Source organism: Telmatherina bonti (assembly GCF_933228915.1).
Source record: "Telmatherina bonti genome assembly, chromosome: 6".
Classification (NCBI taxonomy): Eukaryota; Metazoa; Chordata; class Actinopteri; order Atheriniformes; family Telmatherinidae; genus Telmatherina; species Telmatherina bonti.
Window position 1 is genome coordinate 19,460,600 of NC_136624.1, and position 22,172 is coordinate 19,482,771.

The following is a 22,172-nucleotide window of genomic DNA, read 5'->3' on the forward strand; positions in this document are numbered from 1 at the left end:
ATGCCGGAGAGCGTTTCGGTTTCGGACTTCGTGCAGGAGGTTCAGGAGGACTGGAGCTCCCCAACCACCTCCTCCTTCACCTCCAAGATGACCAGCTGCAGGAACACCGTCTACCTGCTGGAGGAGGTCAGTCCTTACAGAGGGAGGTGTGTGGTGTGATGATGGAAGGGGTCTTATTTCAGCACCTTGCAATCTGACAGATGTTAAAGTCCAGAAAAGCTTTTAACGATTCCCATGTTTAATGAATGAGATGACCATAGGGCTCATTTTCATGCTTGTATCCAGAAGTCATTGTGGTCAAACTGTCAAGGGACCTGAGTGAAATGAACTACCCCCCTCATTCAGTCCTCATATTGTACCTGTCCCCTCACTTTCTTTGTGCACGGATAAGCCATGTCCAATTTAGTGCCTTTATCAGCATTTTTCACCCTTTTCTCTAGCAAACCACATTACTGGTATGCAACTTCAATGCCCTACACATCTGTAAAACAGTGGTGATAACATCTAATTACATTTCTGTTCTGCACTATTGCATCTGTCAGAGTGTAAAAAAAAACCTGCAGTTGTATTATTTTTTCTTGGTGCATGGTGTATGGTGACATCATGCAACAGCTTATGACAGCTCTGCGAACATGTGCTGAGACCTAATCAGTTAACGATCAGTGTCAGCATCTGCTTGGATGTGCTGGGCCATTGATGGACATCTGCATGGCTAAAGGGTGAAAGTGAATATACCTGCAGAATGCTCTCTGCACAAGTGCACAGGTCAAAATGTGATTTACAGACTGTTTATAAGTCCAGGTTGATGGTTGTGCATTGGGAACAGGCATTTCAGTGTCACTTTTCAGACTAGAATGATTATTTATTTATTCATTTTATTTTATTTATTCCATTTTAGAAAAGGATGAGGTGTATATTACCCCAATCACCCATAAAAAAACAATCAGGAATTGATAAATTGTGATATCTTGTTAAACTGAAGTGTAAAATTGCAATTTGAATTGATTTTAATAGGAAATTCAAGTCCTTGTTTGGGGTTTTCTGTGTGCTGTTAACTGTGAAATGTTGTATTGATTTGTCTATTTGTTTGTTTGATATAATATATCATCCACTAAAAATCTTAAATATACTAAGATGTGGACTATTGTTTTACAATGGATTAATCTAAATCCATTGTTTTTGACATATGTAGCATTTTAGAATTTGCCATTTACTAGGAAAAAAAAGGTAGATGATTCATCCTGCCCACTAGGAGGTCAGTTATTTTAGCTAATGAAAATCCTTTTTGAATTTAAGCCAGGCAGATGTGGAATGGTGGGAAGAGCCTACTCAGGCCAGCAGAGCTGACAATCAGATAAGATGGTTTTTTTTTTTTTTTGTGGGAGAACGGATTGTATGACTGTTTTTTCTAAGCTTTTTTTTTTAATCTTATAGAAAATGATGAAGGGCAAACTATAAATGCTTTAGAGTGAGTTTCTGACCCCAGTTACAGTAAACTATGATGCATGTCCATAGCACCTGCAGATCTTCAAGAAATATGCTTTAAAAAGTGTTCAAGGTAATATATACTGCGGCTTCCTGCAGTTGTTTTTATATTGAGGCAGTTCAATGTCTCTGCTGAATATCAGTATGACAGTTCATAGCAGTTTATTGTATTACATAGTTTGAATGCGTACTGGAAGACTTTCCACACTGAAAATTATGGTTACACGTAGTAGTGGATCTCACAAGCTGCTGCAATTATGGTACCTTTGCATGAAGTGTGATCACTGCATTCACAACATGACTTCATATGAATGCTCTCCATATGTAATAGTAATATTCTTATAAATCAAAACGGTGTTAAAGAGTTGAGCTAATATGTCATGGGCATAAGATTTATTTGAAAACCACAAGTTCTGTTTGAAATGAAACACTAAACATTTCCCACCTGTGGCTATTTTGACAAGTTGGTGATGGATATTGATTATTAGTGACAGAATATGTTGTTAATATATAATGCATCTAACATTCACTTCCCTTGATGAATGCTAGCTAGGTAACAATGGTATATTTTGAAAAGTGGTTGTTACTATGTTTGTGCCATACACGCAAGGCTGTCTTAATGCACGGGCTCACCTGAAGCCCAGAGGCCCACTGAACCTATCATTTTTGGTACAAAATTACCCAAAAATCCAATTGGTATGTAACTTGTACGTTCTCCTGTCAATCGATGTCTTATTCAAATTTCAGACTGCTGATTGATCAAAATGAACCTGTTGCCGAATTTCTTCCCCCAATGTGTCAGTCGTGTCATGTGTTACCACTTTAATGGAGTGACAGGTGGAAGATGTCTGCCAAAAAAAGGCTGAGAGTGGTGCTTCCTAAAGAAAATCAACTAATGACAAACTGAACTAGGAGAAAAATTTTACTGAAGAGCATCAGGAATCTCAGATTCCTTTTAGTCACACAGGAGGGACAAAGAAGGAACTGGCCATCCAACCCACCTGAGAAAGCAGCAGGACCTGAGCCTCCAGGAGAGGAAGGCAGAGGCAGAGGGGAGTAGGAGCGGCAGGAAAACAAACATCAGAGCTTGTTGTCAAACATTTACAGCTGATGTTTATTAAATATGCCTGAATGTATATGTGTATTATATTTTTGGCAATGAACCCTGCCATAGAAGTGATTTAAATGTTGCTGTAGCAGTAAAATATTAATCAGAAAAAAAAAGATTTTGTCCAAATGGAGCAAAAAATATGACTAAATTGCATTTATTTATTTATTTAGATATTGAATGTTTACTTAGATAAATACCTTGGAGACCTAGTTAAACTTCAAATGGGCCAGTGGGAATTATGTCAAGGAAACCTGATGGTAACAAAATATCTGGGAAAAGATCCAAGCTATGACTCAGAAACCTTACCTCAAAAAACATCACAGGAGAAAAATCTGATTTGATAGAGCAAACTCAGAATGTGTGAGCTCTTTGGAGCCACTGGGAAGATCCAGGACATTTCTTCCTCTGGGGGGGATGTTAATTTGCTGGTGGAATTTGACTATATATGGGCATATGTCTCAAAAGATTCTTCTATTATCTGTGATTCTATACAAATGGATTAAGGAACTTATTGTTACTGTTAATTTAAGTGAAGCTTTTTTTTTTTTTTTTTTTAACAAGGCACAGAATTAAATAATCTCCTGGAATTTAAAGTGACAAGGTGAACATTGCTTTAATTATATTCTGCACACTTTGCCAAAGTCTGTCAAGCACCTCTTTGTGGATTTTGGCTATATTTATGTCAGCAGACAGTGAAATTTAATATGTGAAGAAAGAAAAAAAAAAAAGGATTTACTTGGGCATAAGAGGTCTGAGTTAGGTAGAACAAGGTTGTTATATTTCCTCTGGTTTGTTATCTGTTAACCAATTCATTTAAAATAATTTGAGTAGCAGCTCCTAACGCTGTGTGACGTCTGTGTTTTTGGATGGGGAAGCACTTTAAATCAGCAGACAGTAGGAACCTCCCTCCCTACCACCCCACTGGAGTTATTGACCCGAAGAATAGCCTGAAAAACAGACTCAAACTGCCCCCCTTCATGAACCCCTAACAGATTTGGCATATGTTACTGTGGCAACAGATTACACACCATTATTTTCTTTCTATTGTTATTTTGTAATAGTACAGTAAAGCCAGAGAGATGATTATGAATGGAGATTCTAGTTAATTTACAACAAACAATTTGGTCCTACATCTGTGTTAAACTGCAAAGTTGTAAAATATAAGTTTTATGAGAAAATGTTTTATTATTGAATCTAGTTTATGTTACATAAAATCATATCTGCTGGAATGTTTATTTCTAATAAATGTTTTAAAATAATCAACATTTTTTTTGCAACATTTGGGGGTATACAAGCAGCTTGTATTTAAATAAATGAACATGTGAGCAAGTAAAACAACACATACTTGTATGTGACAGAGACATGGTTTATACATTTAGTTAATGTTGCTTTTCTTGATATTACAAACCATCCTCTGATGCATTTATAGTATATGTAGTGATTATGTCTTGATCAAGCAAACTTCCATGTCATAGAAAACTAAACAATGTCATAGCCTTCACAAACAGATCTTAAGACATCCAGTTACTCATTTAATTACATTTAAACAATAGTGACCACTTAATTAAATGTTGTTTTCAGCGTTACTCAGAATACAGGGATGCACTTTTGAAGAGATGCAGATTATTTTTATGTCTCTTTTTTTTATGTGGCTGCAGTAATCTTTCCACTTATTGTTTTATGTTTGTCATAATGAGACTTAGGTGTGTGTTCTGACACACAAATAAACACAAACAACTTTTCAGTATGAACTACTTCATATCAAATATTATCTTTATATCCTTATAATGGAGTGAAGTTGTAGTTTACAACAGCAGCATCCATACTGAGCTGCCTCATGTGGAGCATTTAACTGATGAAATGATGGTTCACACACAAAGGAATGTAGCAGTCCTTTGTCACAAAACAAAGCTCGTCCTCTGTGTGTGTGTTGAGTCAGCAGGTGAGTCTTTATGCATAGATACATGCATACACACACTTTATTCACATAGTTATCCTTAATGTCTGTGTTTTTCAGGCTCTGGACAGTGACCGTTTGGTGTTGCAGAAAATGAAGAAAGCTGCAAAAGCCAAGTACACATCAGGACAAGGTACAGATAAATGCATGCACGTAGAAATGCACACACACACACACACACACACACACACACACACACACACACACACACACACACACACAGTCATTCATTAACTATCAATGTTTCAGACCACGTGTCTCACTTGGAGCAGTACATCAACTCAATGGAGAAGCTCTCCGTCAACTGTCACTCAAATGGAGAGACGGAGGTTGGCTCCGCCTTCTGCCGCTTGGCAGACTTTTCTAAAGAACTTGTGTCTCCCATGAAAAACCTGGTGAGTGACAGCAGCTCAACATCACAGAGGTCAAAGGTTATAACAACGTTATCGGATAAGTTATAGGCTTGTTTTATTCCAGTGCAATCTACAACTTAGCCACTAGATGTCACTTTAACCCGCTCACTGCTTCTTTAACTCCGTCAAAAAGCAAAACTAAATTAAAAAAAAAAAAAAAGTTTATTGCTTAACAAGCAAATTCCAAGCTCTACTAAAATACTTTGTCAAACAAGTGATTACAAACCGGCAGAAAAACACTCAGTCTGAGAAGAATTTTGATTTTGTTTTGAATCTGAAAAGGTTGAAAAAACATTCAACAATTCTTGTGTTGAAAAATTCCCCTTTAACCTCATACATTGCCTGGTTGGCACACCAGACCTTTTCACTTGTATGTAGCTTAGAAACTCTCAAACAAAGAACAAACACCTTATTACACAATTTTTAACAAATCAGCTGATCAGTCACAGAAATGAGGGCTGTTTCTTTGGATGTCTTAAAGAGACAGCAGCTAAAACAAAATCCTTTTAGACATATAAAATAAAAAGGGCTGCAACAGTGTCTGATATAAAAAGTCTATATATTTTAAAATATCTATAAATGCATGCAGATTTCAGGGACTTTCATTCAGCATGTGTGTTCCAAAATCCACTGGATATACTTCCATTACTGTTCTTGTTCCTTTACCCTTCTGCCATCTATTGTTGTACTTTTTTGACTGAACCTTTTTTTTATTCATAGTAGAAATCCCTTCAATATTCTTTCTGAAGTAGACCCACAACATTTTGAAAAGTAAAAATTACATTTGGTATATTTAATATAAAAGAAATATCCAGCCATAGGTTCTACATCATGTCCCTCAAACCTTTCAACAGCTGAATTATCTCACAGGACAAAAAGTCCAACCTGTGTTTGTGTGGGTTTGTGTGTGTGCAGTTAAAAAGCATGCTCCACAACATCAACTTCTTCCTGGACTCTTTGGTTAAAGGAGACCTGAGGGAGGTGAAAGGGGTGAGGACTGCTTTCATATCAGCTTGATTATATTTATTATTTAAATTATGAGTGTTTACAATGTGTCCATGAGGAGCAGAACGAGATAATCAGAACTAAGGTTTTGTCCTTTGCCTCTGTAGGACCTGAAGAAGCCTTTTGACAGAGCATGGAGGGACTATGAGAGCAGATTGTGAGCGATGAACACACTGAATCTTCAAAGGAAGTTTACATGTGCATAAACATTAGGCTTCCAGGCTGTCCTTCCATGTTTTAGAATGTAAAAATCATATCCTGCATAATTCAGAAACCTGGATAAGCTCTTGTCAGCAGGAGGGAGGTGATAAAACTCCCAGAAGTCATTATTGATAATTTAACTTGTGTGTGTTCAGTAAGCAGGTAGAGAAGGAGAAGAGGGAGTTGGCACGACAATACGGGATGGTGAGGAGCGAGGTGAGTGGAGGGGAAATTGCAGAGGAACTTGAGAAGGAGAGGCGGTCCTTCCAACTGAGCATGTGCGAGGTTAGAGGCTTTCTCTGCTATTTGTATTTCTTCCTGTTTTGTCTATCCTTTTCCTTCACATTTTCAACTTCCACCCTTTTGCTCATCAGCAACTTACCCTTGCAAAACGTTTAGTCCTCTGTGTCTACACATACCTCATCAATTCCTCTGTCTTTCTCTCTGAACCAGTATCTCATTAAGGTAAACGAGATAAAGACAAAGAGAGGAGTTGACCTGCTGCAGAACCTCATCAAACACTACCACAGTCACAACAAGTAGGAGCTCTCTCACAAAGGACAAGCATACTTGATGGCAATGACTCATGCAATTCATGTAGCTACATTCACTGTATCTGTGTGTGTGTGTAGTTTCCTGCAGGAGTGTGTTTCCACTACACAGAGGTTGAAGCAGTATATGGAGGAGCTGAATGGAGTGCTGACCACGGTACATTTACAGCAAGTTCCACTAGCAGACTGCTGGCATCTTGTTTGTGTACAATATGTATTACAGTAAACGTATTTTGATGACAACCTAAGCTTAAACGATTGATGAAATGACACATTGAAAGAAAATGCACATAAAATACTTTCATTACCTTTATGGGCTTCTTATTTTCATGAAACTCATGCCAGTGAAGTTTTAGAACATATTAATGTTACATATGTTAAAAAAAAATCTGGCATATTATTAACTCTTCTTTTTATTCTCTTGTGTTGCTGATTTGAGGAATAGTCCATAAAACATAATTAAAGCACAGTGATTAAAATGATGGAGAACAGGTCTTTAAATTGGAAAACATTGAGAATATAAATATGTAATTCTCAGGCTGAGCATTGAAATTTAATGTAATGCCAGTATTTGTTTTGTGAAGCATATAAGTGTGTATGTTTGTGCAGGTGAAGCAGTGTCAGGAAGAGGAGAAGAGACAACTGTGTGTTCTCAGAGATCAGCTGAGGCCAGTTGTTCACACAGAGCAGGTCAGAAACAAAAGTGGTAACAGTGACTGACATTATGACTGTTTCACAACTCATTAATATGTTTGTGTGTGTGCACGGATGTGTGTAGGAATCTGTACCTAAGCAGGTGTACAATATGCATCAGCTCCTGGGAGACAAACAATATGGAACTGAGAGATCAGGATTCCTCTACAAAAAGAGTGATGGGTAAACACACATATTCATAAACTAGTTTATAATGTTTATAATTTATTGCAAACCCTAATTAATATCAACAACTGAAGTAGCTGCTTGATGCTACACCTCATTTCTTAAATCTTACATTTAGTTATACTGTTGAAAAAATAAGAGATGAACAGATGGAAATTCTGTTGTTTTATTACCAAATATGTGAATAGATAAAAATAAATGACTCAATTAAGCCAACTTTAGCATTAAAATACTACCTCCATCTTTGTCCATCAGAGGAAAGTAAGTTCAAGACTTACATGTGGTTTTGATTTTAGAAATGCTTTTATTTGATGTTTCTGTAATTTCATAAGTACAAGCTGTACTCATAATGGTGTTCTCTGGAATTTAGTTGATCTACTTCGATTCTTAATGCATATTTTGCTACAACTCAACAAACAACATCTAAGCAACAAAGATCTTTAAAAAAATGATAAAATAAATAAATAAAAACAACATCTGCATGATTAATGGTGTTATTTGACCTCATATTTTTCATCTTGTGGAGAAACATCTCCTTCTGGCTCATAGCAGTCATCTTACTTAAAGGCAACATAAGTTTTATTATACAGACACTGCTTAAAAAGCTAAAATAAGGAATCAAAATAATCAACAGAATTTACACAGGTCTGCTGTAAAACATTTTTCCAAAGGTGTCTGCAGGACACAAGGAAAGTGTCTCTGCATGTCTTGTCTTGTGTAAATTTGGGTCTCATCTAAGTTCTAACACCACGACACAAAGTTACCTCTAAAATCACAGACAAGCAGAAAGTCAAGTCTGGTCAAAATATATTTTTTCTTTTCAAAAAATTACTTCATGACAATTGATCTTCATTAAAAAAAGATCTTCTACAATAACAGTCAGTACTGTAAACAACAAACTTTGTCTCCTTGTGTTCCAGGTTGAGGAAAATGTGGCAGAAGAGGAAATGTTCAGTTCACAACTGTTACCTGACCATTGCACATGCTACTGTGAGTCTGTATCTAACTTGCTGTAACACTGAAGTCACAGTATTAAAATGGTAATGTTGAAGAATTTAAGAAATGTGGATTTATGTTGAGGAATATTCAAAAGTCAGTGATTTGCAAACGCAGTTACTTCATTTTTATTTTCAATTCAGCTTCAAAACTTTGAGTTTGCCTGTTTTAGTCTTTCCTCAGGCAGCTTTCGATAAAATCATCTGCTAAATGACTATAGAATAGAATAGAATAGAATAGAATAGAATAGAATAGAATAGAATAGAAAGAATAGAATAAAGTCACATGAAGGCTGCAGAAGGACAGAGACATTATGTTTAAAATAAATTTAAAAAAGTTGGATGGCATCTGCATCGAGAAACAAGAAAATATACCTGTTGGAAATTGTTATATTTTGTACAGTGATTTGGGTCAACAAGGCAACTGTTTACAAAGTGACCCACGGTACAAATGAAAACATTTAAAATATCTTGATATTAAGAATTCAAATCTCAGGGAAATTTGAATAGAAACAGGAGGCAGAGTGGGACACAAGATTAAACACATAAATGTTGTTTGAAAATGTTCTTTAATGTACTTAATAACCAATAGATTAAGTTAAGAACCAATCACCTCTGACTGACAAGTTGTCTTTCCTATTTCTCATTTAAAATCTGATTGAAAAAGAATCATGCCTCACACTTCTGAGATCTGAGATTATCTCTGACGGCTTTTAACATTTTATTAAAGAATAAAATTGTTGTCCATACCTACATGGTACTGTGCAACAATCAAATGAAACAGGTTAGTATTTTAATGATGACAAAATGCTTCTTATTTTCATATTTTTATAGTAAGTCAGTTAATGTATAATATCACATGGACTATGAATGGGCTTCTGTCTTTATTTTATTTGATTTATTTTCTTAATTTCTGTCTAAGTTGCTGCTTTTTAGGTATTTGTTTTTTTAAAAATGAAAGACATCTTCCTCTTTTATTTTTTTTTCTTGAATTTTGGGGCATTTTTGATTGGTTATTGCTCGAATCAGTTTTTACCTTCCAGTTTTTCAGTCCATCTCTGATCTGCATGAATGGTTTGATTGACTTCACCTTACCAAGCGCCCTCTCTTCCTCTGTCTCAGCCTAACAAACCTCCAACCAGACTCAACCTGCTCACCTGTCAGGTTAAACCTAGTGTTGAGGACAAGAAATGCTTCGACCTCATCTCTCGTAAGCAGAAATATACACTCAGTCATTAGACAAATATTGGGTAACTTGAGAATAGCCTGCATAAAGAAATGACGTGCAAACAAAAATAAAAGAACGTTTGTGGAATTCTTGATTAAATTGCAAGTTAAGGTTGTTTATAATGGATAAATTAACAATATAAACTTTGATATTCACATGTTTACCTTGGAAGTTTAAGTTAAATTTTACAATTATTATGTATTCATACTTGAGTTACATGAAATTTACTGTGTCCCCCAGATAATCGGACTTACCATTTCCTGGCTGAGGATGAGTCAGAGTGTGTGGCGTAAGTCAGAAATTTCTTTCTTGGACTCAAAAAAAACCCATCTTCACTGATTTCACACATCTAATTTTTTCTGCATGCCATGAGAATTTATTATTAAATGTAAAAATAAAAGGTGAGAAAATTTAATTAAAATACAGATTGGCTCAAGATGTCTCTTCGACTGTCTTGGTTTGTATTTGCCAAACTTCCAGCTGCTAGATGCCCCTTAACTCCGGTTCAAACTGGACATCTCAGCCGACAATAAACTCTCACTTTGATCTTTCCCAATAAACATGTTCTGGATCTTGATCAGGATCTGTCCAGAGTTCTTGGACCTGAGATACTTTGTAGCCATCAAGCCTTCATGGAAAATGCAGAATAAGTGCTCAGCATGAGTCAAAAATAATTTTTCAAACCAAAACAAAACAAAACCCTCTCCATAGTTTAGTTAAAGGGGGTATGACTCACTGGACTTGGTTGAAAGGTATAATGGGTCACATAGGCCTGATTTTGACAAAGAAAATATCTCAGGAAAGACAAAGGAAGATATTTGTTAATAGGCTGTTTTTTCTGAGTCATGCATTTTTCCATAGTTTTTTTTTTTAAAGAAAAGATTTTAAACATCTGTGTAATGATAAATTTAATGATATGTTCAGATGGATCTCCGTGCTCAGTAACAGTAAACAGGAGGCTCTAAGCATGGCTCTGGACGGGGTGGGAAAAGGGAATGGAGGTGGTGAAAGTAGCGTGGAAGATCTGACCCGAGCCATTACTGAAGACATCCGCCGCATGCCAGGAAACAATAACTGCTGTGATTGCGGAGCTCCAGGTAATCACCTTTAAATTACATTTTTTCATCTTCACTCTTGACCTCGTGCATTTGACCAATTTCAACAGCCCCAACAGATGGGGTCTTGACATGAGTATTAGATTTAGTCACCATCCAGCTGACAGAAAACAAAATAAGCAATAATTTGATAATGCATTTGCAGCAGACATGGGAAACCATGTTTTATTATTGTTTTTATGTTTCAGCATATATCTACAAGATCAAAGGAAATACGTTTCTGCACTGAAACCTTTAACGTGACAATTCTCTCTGTCTGAAGATCCTGGATGGCTGTCCACAAACCTGGGGATCTTGACCTGCATCGAGTGTTCAGGGATCCACAGGGAGATGGGGGTCCATGTCTCCAGAATCCAGTCTTTGAGTCTGGACAGTTTGGGGACCTCAGACCTGCTGGTAAGAAGCTGTTTTATCTTGTAAGCTAAATTATCTTGTGGTCAGCGGGAAAGAGCTATGAGCTGATTTCCTTTGTGAGGTAGTGCTCACTGCTGGTGCCTTGAAAGGGAAAAAAATGTTACATTGTTCGACAGTACGCATATTTAGATAATGAATTGTTAAATTTTTCTGCTAATTAACTAAGATGTAGATTTTCTGTAACTTGGCTCAGTTATATTTCCAGGCCTGACTCCACTTAACTGAATTCAGGCTGCTGATTAATTAAGCTTAAATTGTGTAATTCAGAAATATTTGAGATGCCTGTCATTATGGAATTAGATGATTAGTTTTCTCTTTATGTCCTCTATAATAGTTATTTTCGCAATTTTGATATTTATTTTAAAAAGACATAAGTACAAGTAAAACATAAATAAAATTCTATTACATTATTTTTCTTTTGGGTGAACAATAAATAATGTAATGATAAGCTGTAGTTCTCTGTCTTCCAGTTGGCCAGAAATGTTGGCAACTCTGGTTTTAATGAAATACTGGAGGCGAACCTACTAAGTCCGTCACTGAAGCCTTCGCAGTACAGCCACATGTGAGACACACATTTTACAGCTTGTTTCTCCTAATAAGTGTTTTTGATTATTTTTAACAAGTGTGATATTTTTGTACATGTACGGCATGCAGGGGGGAACGCAAAGACTTCATCCTGTCAAAATATCAAGATGTTTATTTTGTGAGGCGGAGCAACAGCTCTGCTGCAGTGCTGCGACTCGGCCTGCAGGAGGCGACCAAGAGCTGCGACATCTTCACTCTGATTCAACTGTATGCACAGAAGGCGGAGCTTAGCCAGCCGCTACACACACATATACAGGTATAGAAAGTAGTCCATACCACTTTCTTTTACTTCATTGGTGCGTCAAAACCTTTTGAATGGTAAAACATTTCACATACAAGTCTATACACACTTACTAAAAGATTTGCACAGAGCCACATACACACACAGAAGAATAAACAAGTCGAGACGTGGCTAATATATATTTAATACTCACATAAACACTCATATGCAGGTATCTACATGTAGTGATACACAGACAAGTATATACTCAGGTATAGTACAAAAGGTTACAAAGACCTGTGCTCACATGCATGTATATACTGTGTGTTTTGTACATACTTGCAGTCAGAAGGAATGCTCATGTACAATCCACTTATAAGGGATTGTATACAGTTGTATTTGTTCATACAAATAATTAAACGGAGTTAGAGACATAAAAGTACAACACACATATTGTAGGTACACACACAATAATAAACATACACACAGAAAAGAATATGCATATATATCGAAATAATAAGAAATGGATATATGCTTTTGAACCTACAGACACAGGTGCACAAACAGCGCAACACACATGGGTATAATACATGAATAAATTCAGGTCGTGATACAGATACACACATGTTCATACAATAGTAAATATCTTAAACACAACAAAATGTAATCAGTGTTTTTTTTTTCATACCAACAGGAGAAAGGAGAGACAGCGCTCCATTTAGCAGTTCTATTGGCCGACAGGACGTCACTACACATCCTGGACTTCTTGGCTCAGAATTGGTCTGTCTACTGTGAGTTTTTACAGCTCAGTGTGTGTTCATGTTCACACTTGCGTGTTTACCTGCATGTTTGTTTCTTTTTCAGCTCCAATGTGGATGTACAAACGTCGGCAGGAAACACAGCGCTGCACTACAGTTGCCTGCACAACAAGAGTGATTGTGTGAAACTGCTGCTAAGAGCCCGAGCCAATATGCACATCAGTAATACACACACACAGACACACAGACACACAGACACACACACACACACACACACACACACACACACACACACACACACACACACACACACACACACACACACTGCATTTCTAAACTCATTCTTTAAATTTTCACCTTCAAAAACTACTACATATAAAAAAAAATGTCTACACCTCAGACTTTTTTTTTGCTGTTGGTACGGACACCATGCCAGACATTGGGGACATTTTTGAAAGCAATCTTTTTTTTTATCCTATTGTTCTTTCATTTATGCATTTTTATTGTCATTTGAAAACATTACTACAGAAATGCACTGCAGAATGATATTGTGTGGTAACAAGCCATTATAACACAACACATGGATTAAAAGCATTCTAAGAAAAGTAACCAGAAGGGGTTAATTAATACAAAGTAATCACAAAATGAGATGTTTGGCAGAATTAAAACACATCCATAGGATTTTTTGTGTTGCCTGTTACGATGATGTCTCTGTGAATTGGTGATTAATATCATACTTGTTTCTATGTTGCAGAGAACGAGTTAGGAGAAACTGCACTTGATGTAAGCCGCCGGTTGAAGCACAGCCACTGTGAGGCGCTGGTGAGATCCTCACTATGATAATTGATCAATTTTGGTGCCTGAAGTAAATTCAACTACTTTACCATACACTGTATATGAAAGATGGACGGAGCCTCCGGCGGTAAAAAGTGAAGCCTATGCGGAAATGCATAAAAGTGCAGTTCCCCCTTCATCCACTAGGGGCTGGCTGTAAAACATAGCGAATCCCCATAGACTCCCATGTTAAAAAAAGCCAACTTCACGACAGAAATAAACATGTTTACAGCCTGGTTCAAAAATCCATTTTCGGTTCAGTAGGTCAAGTTTACATTCATGAAAACTCTGGGGGCAGTGAATTTTTTCTGACTTTAATGTCGAAATTCAGCATATTTAGGGGCGTGTTCTTTTGATTGACAGGTACCCGATCTCAAGCTTCAAGTTAGATAAACGTAGAACAACCGCGGTTTTTAGCCGGTTAACAATGTGACTTAGCTTTAGCCCGCTTAACTCCATTAGCTGGTTAGCTCCTGTTATCTCCGGATTAGCTCTTAGCGACAGACAGCTCAGAGTGCGCTCGATGTCAATCATCCACCATGACGCTCACATCCCCCCCTCTCAGCTCCACCTCTTTGTCCATGTTTGTAATTTCCGGGCGAGACGACACGGATGCCCCTGCCAAGATGGCGATGGTAGGAACCGCCCACCGAGCTTCATTTCAGTTCTTCAGAAACCTATGGGTGACGTCACAGAGGCCCCGTCCATCTTTTTATATACAGTCTATGTAATTTACATCTGATTGACAGAATTCAATATGTTCTGCTGTAAAGAGTAAAGTAATTTGAAATGAGGCATTTGAGAAAAAAAAAGACAGTTGTGATAGTAATGAATTAAACTAAACTTGTTAAAATATTAATTGTATCAATTTGTGAATATATTTTTTGATCGGTATGTAGCTGCAGCAAGCTCAGTCCAACCAGTTTGACCATCACATCCATGTGGAATATGAATGGAGGCTCCGTCATGATGATCTGTATGACAGTGACGACGACTTTGATGACAAGGTAGCCTTGACAATCAAGTGCCTGAATAAAATGGTTTCATTAACATTAGATTCTTTATCAGGCAAATCATCAACATTTGGCTGTTACACGTCATCTCTGCTCTGCCATCACCTTTTGTCTGATTTCTGACTTAAAATTAAGATTCTCAACTAATGTGCTGGGAGGAAATTATGTAAAAATTGTGGTAGTAATTGCCTGCTACAAAGTGTCCTGTCTTGTCACAGCAATAGATTTATCTTTATTTCTGTTCACATTGTGCCTCTGAAAAATTGTCATTTGTGGCTGAATGAATTGAGCTTATTAATATAATGTACAAGTTTTAGATTCTAAATTAACCATATCACTTAATTTTCTTTCATCACAATGATACTGTTTATGTGATGTGGACTGGCTTTTACTTTTTTCGTTTTACGTCACATTATTTTCTTTTTGTCTCTGAATGTCTACATTCAGTACCAAACACATTTTATTTTGAAGGCTCTTGTAGATTTTAAAACTCCTTGAAGTCAGATTTAATGTTTAAAAGTATTTATGGGTTTGGTCTGTCAGTGTGCAGGCATAAATAATTTATTTTGTTTATTTTACAACCCTAAATCCCAACTTGCAGGGAATACAATTTCTATGTGATCCACCAAAAGCTGAAAATTGTGTAGCTGCACAATTCAACCATATTATCATCTTTGCTGACCCATAATTATCAATACAGCTAAATTAACATTTTAAAGAAGAGTTAAAGATGCATTTAATTTATGATACAAAATGGATGTTCTGTAAATTCAGAAGTTCAGTAAGTAGACTGGTCATTAGCCAGATTGTTGTGGTTTGGTCACCAACTTCTCTGTTCTACATAAATAAATAATCCTTTTTCAAAACACTGAACAGCTCCTTGCCTTGGATTTAATTTGTGTGACAGCCTAAAATCTGACAAAGGATGTGTTTTTTTTTTTTTTTTTTTTTTTTTTTTGTGGAAATCAAAATATGTAAAGGTATCAGGCATAAAAATAACTTGGAATGCATAATCTTAATGCAAAGTTGTTTTCTTCTTCGTGTGCTAAACATGTGTATACCAGTCACTTTTGGAGTCTTTCATTTCTTTAAAATTCAAAGAAATTATTATAATGTCAAACTGTTATTATGCAGAAGTAAACAGCAATATGCTGTCTCTTTCACTGGGAATTTAGAGAATTTACAGCAACGGTTTATTGGTGTGACTAACTTGTGAATTATCATCACATTTCAGAACGGTCCAGTGAAGAAGGAACGCTCCACGTCATCATCTTCTGCATTCACCCCATCCTTCTCATTCTCATCCCGTCCTTTCAGCTTCAATCAGTCCACCTCCTCATCCTCATCTGTCACCCCACCCTCCTCTGGAGCAGCAGGTGGAGGTCTTCTCAGTGTGGGGAGGAGGCTGGCCATGGCCATGGAGCTACACAACCGTCCATCTGGCTCTGCCCCCAGCCCTCCTCCACCTCCCCCGTCCTCCCCTGCTCCACCGCTGCCGCCACGAGTCAAAGGTGAGTTCACACCTCGATTATTTTACAATATTATCTATCAGCTTTCGGTTTTAGTCCGTCTTTCCCCATCTCCCATCCTGCCAGTTGTCAAAAGGAGAAGAAAATATAAAATGTTTTAATGGAATTACTTGTTGCTCTGCATGGGGAAACAAATTTTCTTATAATTACTAAATAATATTTGGAGATAAAAGGTTTTTTTCTCCCATGGTTGTCAGACAGGCTCCTGTGCCAGCATGTTGCAGCTCATCTAAAACAGTTATATGTCCAACTACTGATTTCCTGGTGTTACTAACATTTGTCTCTACAATATGTTAGTTGGTACTAATGCAAATTGTCATAAAATGAAAACAGGAAGTAAAAGGAAAACTCACATACGTTTTCAAGTGTGAAAATAAGAATAATTTTTCATTTGACCCTTTCCCTCACCTCCTAGCTCCCAGTGTTCCTCCTCCTCCTCCTCCTGCTGGAGGAGATGGAGTGAAAGAAGAAGAGGAGGAAGAGGGCGAGGTTTTCTTTCCCATGACAGGAAATAGAAAGACAACCCCTCCCCCTCCCATTGCCATCAGACACAAGAGGACCTGCTCCGAGTCTAATAAGCATGGTAACATCTAAGGGACATACTCTAATTAATCTGTCAAAGTACTGTGTTGTTAACGCTGTGTGAGTGTTTTTGTAGATTTTGGGTTGCCAACCAGTCCCAGGATCTACAGCGGTCCAGACTCCTCCTTTAAGAAGTGTGTGTGAGTATCTCGGGTATAATCACACAGTATTTTAGCAGAAACACATACAACAGAAAGCTAAACACATTACTTCTAGGTTGGTTTGTGCCTCAGTGATGTCTTGTCAATTCTGGTAACAAACACAATGGACTTGGTATTTTATTTCCAAAGTCTGCAAACTAGATGCTATGAAGCATCTTCTCTACTTGAGATTGTGGTTTCCTTTCTATTAGTGAAGTCAGACGCTTGAGAATGTGTTGCGGCAAAGATAACATCGATCAGTCATCATGCAGACTCAAAATGTGAAAGGCCAGATAAACACAAGACAGAACAACAATGTCACATAACAGTATTATGTAGAGCAAAATTTAAACATGATGAGATGTGACAGGTATTTTAGAAGTTCTAACATAGATTTTTATAGACGAATACATGAATGAATACAGTAATACAGTACAATCTAAATAATCTATTTATTCAGTCATAAATAAAACACCATAATCTGTGCTCATTTTGATGACAACCTTTTTAAAAATATTTATCATAGTTACATTGCTGAAGTTTTGATAGTAGGATTCTTTTAAATGATAAAAAAGGCACAAACCCATGTTTGCAAGAGGTTTTATCTTTTCTTTTCCAAAGAGTTGGGTTCCTTCTTAACTTATTCTTATTAAAAATTAATACAACAAATTAATATATTTATGTGGTGATAGTATGTTAATTAGTGTTTGGTGTAAACATTTCAGTTGTGAATATATATACAGGAGTTATAGAAGCGATTAGTTTGGAGTCTTTTTTTTCTTACTTTTACATACAGCATTGAACAGACCTGAAACTGCACTGACCTCTACTGGTGAGAAGCTAAATTACAAGTTAAAGAGTTAAAATATATTAAAAATGGACTCTCTCTCTTTCCATGTCTTTCTGTGTTTGTGTGTGTCTTTCCAGTCCAGCCTCTCCTCTCAGTTCATTGACTGAGCAACCAGACAGAGGTACTTCCTGCTCAGAAACATCCTCTCACATCTGTAGAAACACTCTGCTAAACATATGATAAATGTTTTCTGCAATGGAGAGTCCTCACTCTTAAAGGAGTCAGCAGTGAAAAATGACAGGACTCTAATTATATTAGGGTTAGAAAACAAGGTAATTGCCAAAAGTTTTTGTCACTTGTATGCTAATATACCAAAGATGTAACACTTTAAGTCTCTTTGATGTGAGATATCCAGATTCTTGCCTGTTTAAAAATAACTGTAAATGAGTTACATTTTGGGTTTATAAACAGGAAAATGTTACGGCTTGGCTTTTCTAGTTGTTTATTACTGAAGAATTTTTTACAACATTCTGTACACATTCCTCTCTTTATTTTCATCTAATAAACAACTGACCAAACTAAAACATTTTTTAGGTTTAAAGTTATGTTTCACTAGAATTTTGGTTTCGGTCTAAACTTCTGCTGCTGTAGGGGCACATAGTGCTTATCTGAAGTAAATGGACTTGTACTTATATAGCGCTTTTCTAGTCATGCAGACCACTCAAAGCGCTTTACATTAGTCACATTCACCCATTCACACACACACTCATTCAACACACTCATACCCTGAAAGGCACATCGGGGGGCAGCTTGGGGTTCAGTGTCTTGCCCTAGGACACTTTGGCATTTTAGTCAGCCTGGAATCAATCCCCCAACTTTCCAGTTGAAGGACGACTGCTCTTTCTCCTGAGCTCCTCCTCCTCCTGCACTCAATTTTTTAAAAAAGTTGGGAAGTTGTGTAAAATGTGTACAACATAAATTATTTGCAAATGTCAAACCTAAATTTTATTCCCAATAGAACATAAACAATATATCAGATGTTAAAACTGGGACATTTTGTCGTTTCATGAATATATGAGCTTATTTTTAATTTGATGACACTAATAAATTTGAAAAATTAAAAAAAAATTAATTCCACCTTCTTGATGTCCTATTTCACTTAAATTGTTAAAAATTATGAAAAAAATTCTTACTTTTTTATTTTTAAAAACTCTGTGAGGAAGACCCCCTTCCTATGTGATAACTTACAAGTTTGTTATTTTGATTTTGACTTGCAGGTTTTCGAAGAGCTGAAAGTGACAGTAGCTCCTCTTACATACTGAATCCAGCCAGTAAAGCTCCGCCCAATGGATCCCCCACCAATCACCGATCTCAGAGCTTTGAGAGTGACAGCAGAGGTCCCGCCCCTCAGCCACTCCCTCGCAGATCATTGGTGAGATTTTTAACTCTGAAGCGTCCATCAAACATGAAAGAATTTCAAAAAAAAAAAAAAAACACAACCCGCAGACCATGTCTGTGAAGATATAATGCAAATGTAAAGATAATATGCAGCTATGATGCATATACATGAATAAAGTAAGTTGATAAATAGTAAACTGAAAGTGGTCAAATGTACCTTTTAGTACCAAAGTTTACATTTGTATTATCCATGAAAAATAAGAACAAAAAGGTTTCAGCAATGCTACTTAATATTCTTTATGTCCTTGTTTAATTAGTTGTTAAAAATAATCTAAATATTGATAAAAATAACATTTAGTCCTTAAGCTTCATGCAATCATTGTGTCCACCAGCCTCGGGGGGCTGCCAGTCGGAGGGCTCAGGCGTTGTATGACTGCCAGGCTGATCATCATGATGAGTTAAGCTTCTCTGAGGGCCAAATGTTAGTGGTTCTGGGACAGGAAGACAGCGATTGGTTGGTACGTATCATCATGCTGAACTCTGATTGGTGCTCCAGCTGATGGGATGTAAAAATATTTACAATGAGGATTAAGCCACTGACTTAATTACAGCCATTAATTTATTCTAGATTATTGTGATTATTATTATGAATGAATTTGTAGTTGTTCATCAAGAAATGAATGTAGCAGTCTGCATACAGTATATAGCAAAACTGTAATTACATTATACGTACTAATTTTAAAATTCCTGCAGTACAAAATATGAATGTAATTATGTGTTCATTCTTTCTGTGTGTAGCATGGTTACGTAGAGGATGAACCGGACCAGAGAGGCTTGTTTCCATCCTCCTTTGTCCAGTTACTCTCTGACTGATGCCTGGACCATACCAGGAACCAACATGACTTTAGGTCAGCACAAATCCACATCACATCTGAGCCTGTGAAGTCAGAACATAGACCTTAGTAGAACACGTGATGTCTCATTGCAGGATCAGACTTTCTGGCCTTATCTGGTCTGACTCCAGCTCTCAGGATCAGATGGAGCACCTCTGGCATGATACAAGTTCATATGAGTTTGGTCTAACCAGTGTTGTCACAGCAACCAGCGTTCCTCTTGCCTTCTGTTACCATGGAAATATTATGAATGACCTTCGAATGCAGACTCAAGGCCACATATTATTTTTATGTGGTTCGGGTTGGGTAATGTTGTTGAGGAGAGAGCCTCATGCAAACAGATCGGCTAAGAGTGAAGGTTTATATTTCCATTGCATTTATTTATTTATTTCAAATGAAAAATTATACTTAAATAAGCACAAAGAGGACAGACAGTCAACGTATGTTACAGCCAGATTCATCAATTTTCCCATTTTATTATATTTATTTATTTATTTATTTTAATTTATTCCATGGAATACATCACCAGGAAATGCATTTCAAGCTTGTCTTTAAAGGGTTTCTGGGATACTTAAGACCAAAGCTATAAATTCAGGTAAACATCCTTCTTCAGAGAAGTGATGGACACCAAAAGGGACAGAGACTGGGCTTAAAAAGAGGTGAAACCAGAGATGAGGCACATCTGATGCCTTTGTGTCCCAACATATTACAACACGCTCAGTGAGTAAGCACAGCAGCCCGTTGCTGCCGCTGTCATAAAACTCATTTACCCAGTGTCTTTTTGATATATCAAAATACTCCTTCATATTACGACTTTTTCCTCATAAACACATTTGTGTTTGGTAAAATTTTTTTCAACAATGTTTTTGGAAAGTCTGTTCTTTAAATGGTGCCACATTTGCAATTGAAATGCATTTGTGTGATAAGCAGCCTGCAATAGACTGGTGACCTGTCCAGGGTGTATTCTGGCTCTCACCTAATGCAGTCTTCAAATTTAAAGCCAAGTTCTGTTTACCAAAATGCCAGGCTGCAAAGGGGGGCATTTCTGCTCTCACAAGGGTTTCCAAGAGGCCTGCCATGGCTGACTTACGAAATTAGGTCTGTTTGCACTGAAAATATGACATGTTTTAGAAGCACAAGCCACATAATCTATTGCTTATCCTACAAAAGCATTTTTCTTAAAGAAAAAAAGCAGTGGCGACATTTCAAAGAGACATAAACAGACTCTTTATTACAACAAAGAAATAAACACAAATTTTATTCATTTCAAAACAAGTTTAACTTACCCCAGATGGAAAGAGGATTGTAAATTATTCTCGGGTAAACTTGCTCTAAAAGAAAGTTTACTCACTTAAAAAGATCCAATGCAAAGTTCCTGGAGTATTAGTTATCTATATTTTTCATAGGATGTTTATTGATGTTCAGCGCAACATGCATGAAGAATGTTCAGTGTTTCTTTCCATCTCTGCAGCCTGTCTGCACAAATGATTTAAAGTAAGAATTATTATTGTTAAACCAAATTAACAATCAGTAAACTACAGCAAGTTACAAAAGACCCTGTGTTGCAAAATGACTCATCACAAAAGAAAACTTACATGAACGGGCATGTAGCTGCAGAGGTGGTGCCTGACAGAAAACAAGTTGATGTGGTAGGACCATAGGATGTTAGAATATGCTTAAGAAGTTTTAACTAAAAAAAAAACCACATCTGTGATTGTATTTTCATATTAATAATAAGAAAAACAAACAAAAAACTCTTGACGGTTAAAATGCTTCATGTTTCTCATGATTAATAGTCTCAAGATTTGTTTAAAACCAAATTTACCCATCACCCAGTGAACAGTTGTATATTGACTTTTGTGAGTCTGAAATTTTGTTTATTGTGAGAAGAAAATCTTTTTAATTGCATCATTACAAGCCGTTTTTGGTTATAGTAGCACAAAATGCTCCACTGTATGTTTTACCAAAGTAAAACTTCCCATTAGAATTTTTTTTACCAACTTTCTTTTAGACTGTTTTAGTATTACCCTGCTGAATATTTTCAGCTTTTCAAAAAAGAAAACACAAGCCATCATG

General features: G+C 36.7%; 1 protein-coding gene across 1 annotated transcript; it reads left to right on the forward strand.

Annotated features, from left to right (window-relative positions):
* Positions 1–20,076, forward strand: unm_sa1614 (un-named sa1614; the record flags this gene model as incomplete). Its single annotated transcript, XM_079242578.1, has 28 exons — positions 1–126; positions 4,614–4,686; positions 4,803–4,948; positions 5,882–5,956; positions 6,079–6,128; positions 6,328–6,457; positions 6,626–6,711; positions 6,805–6,880; positions 7,333–7,413; positions 7,502–7,599; positions 8,523–8,592; positions 9,720–9,807; positions 10,066–10,114; positions 10,750–10,922; positions 11,203–11,336; positions 11,825–11,916; positions 12,009–12,195; positions 12,854–12,939; positions 13,024–13,139; positions 13,672–13,739; positions 14,651–14,758; positions 15,999–16,275; positions 16,709–16,876; positions 16,952–17,015; positions 17,943–17,986; positions 19,083–19,237; positions 19,596–19,721; positions 20,002–20,076. The coding sequence occupies 28 exons, from the start codon at positions 1–3 to the stop codon at positions 20,074–20,076; spliced, it is 3,021 nt and encodes a 1,006-aa protein (XP_079098704.1).
* Positions 20,077–22,172: the final 2,096 nt, after the last annotated feature.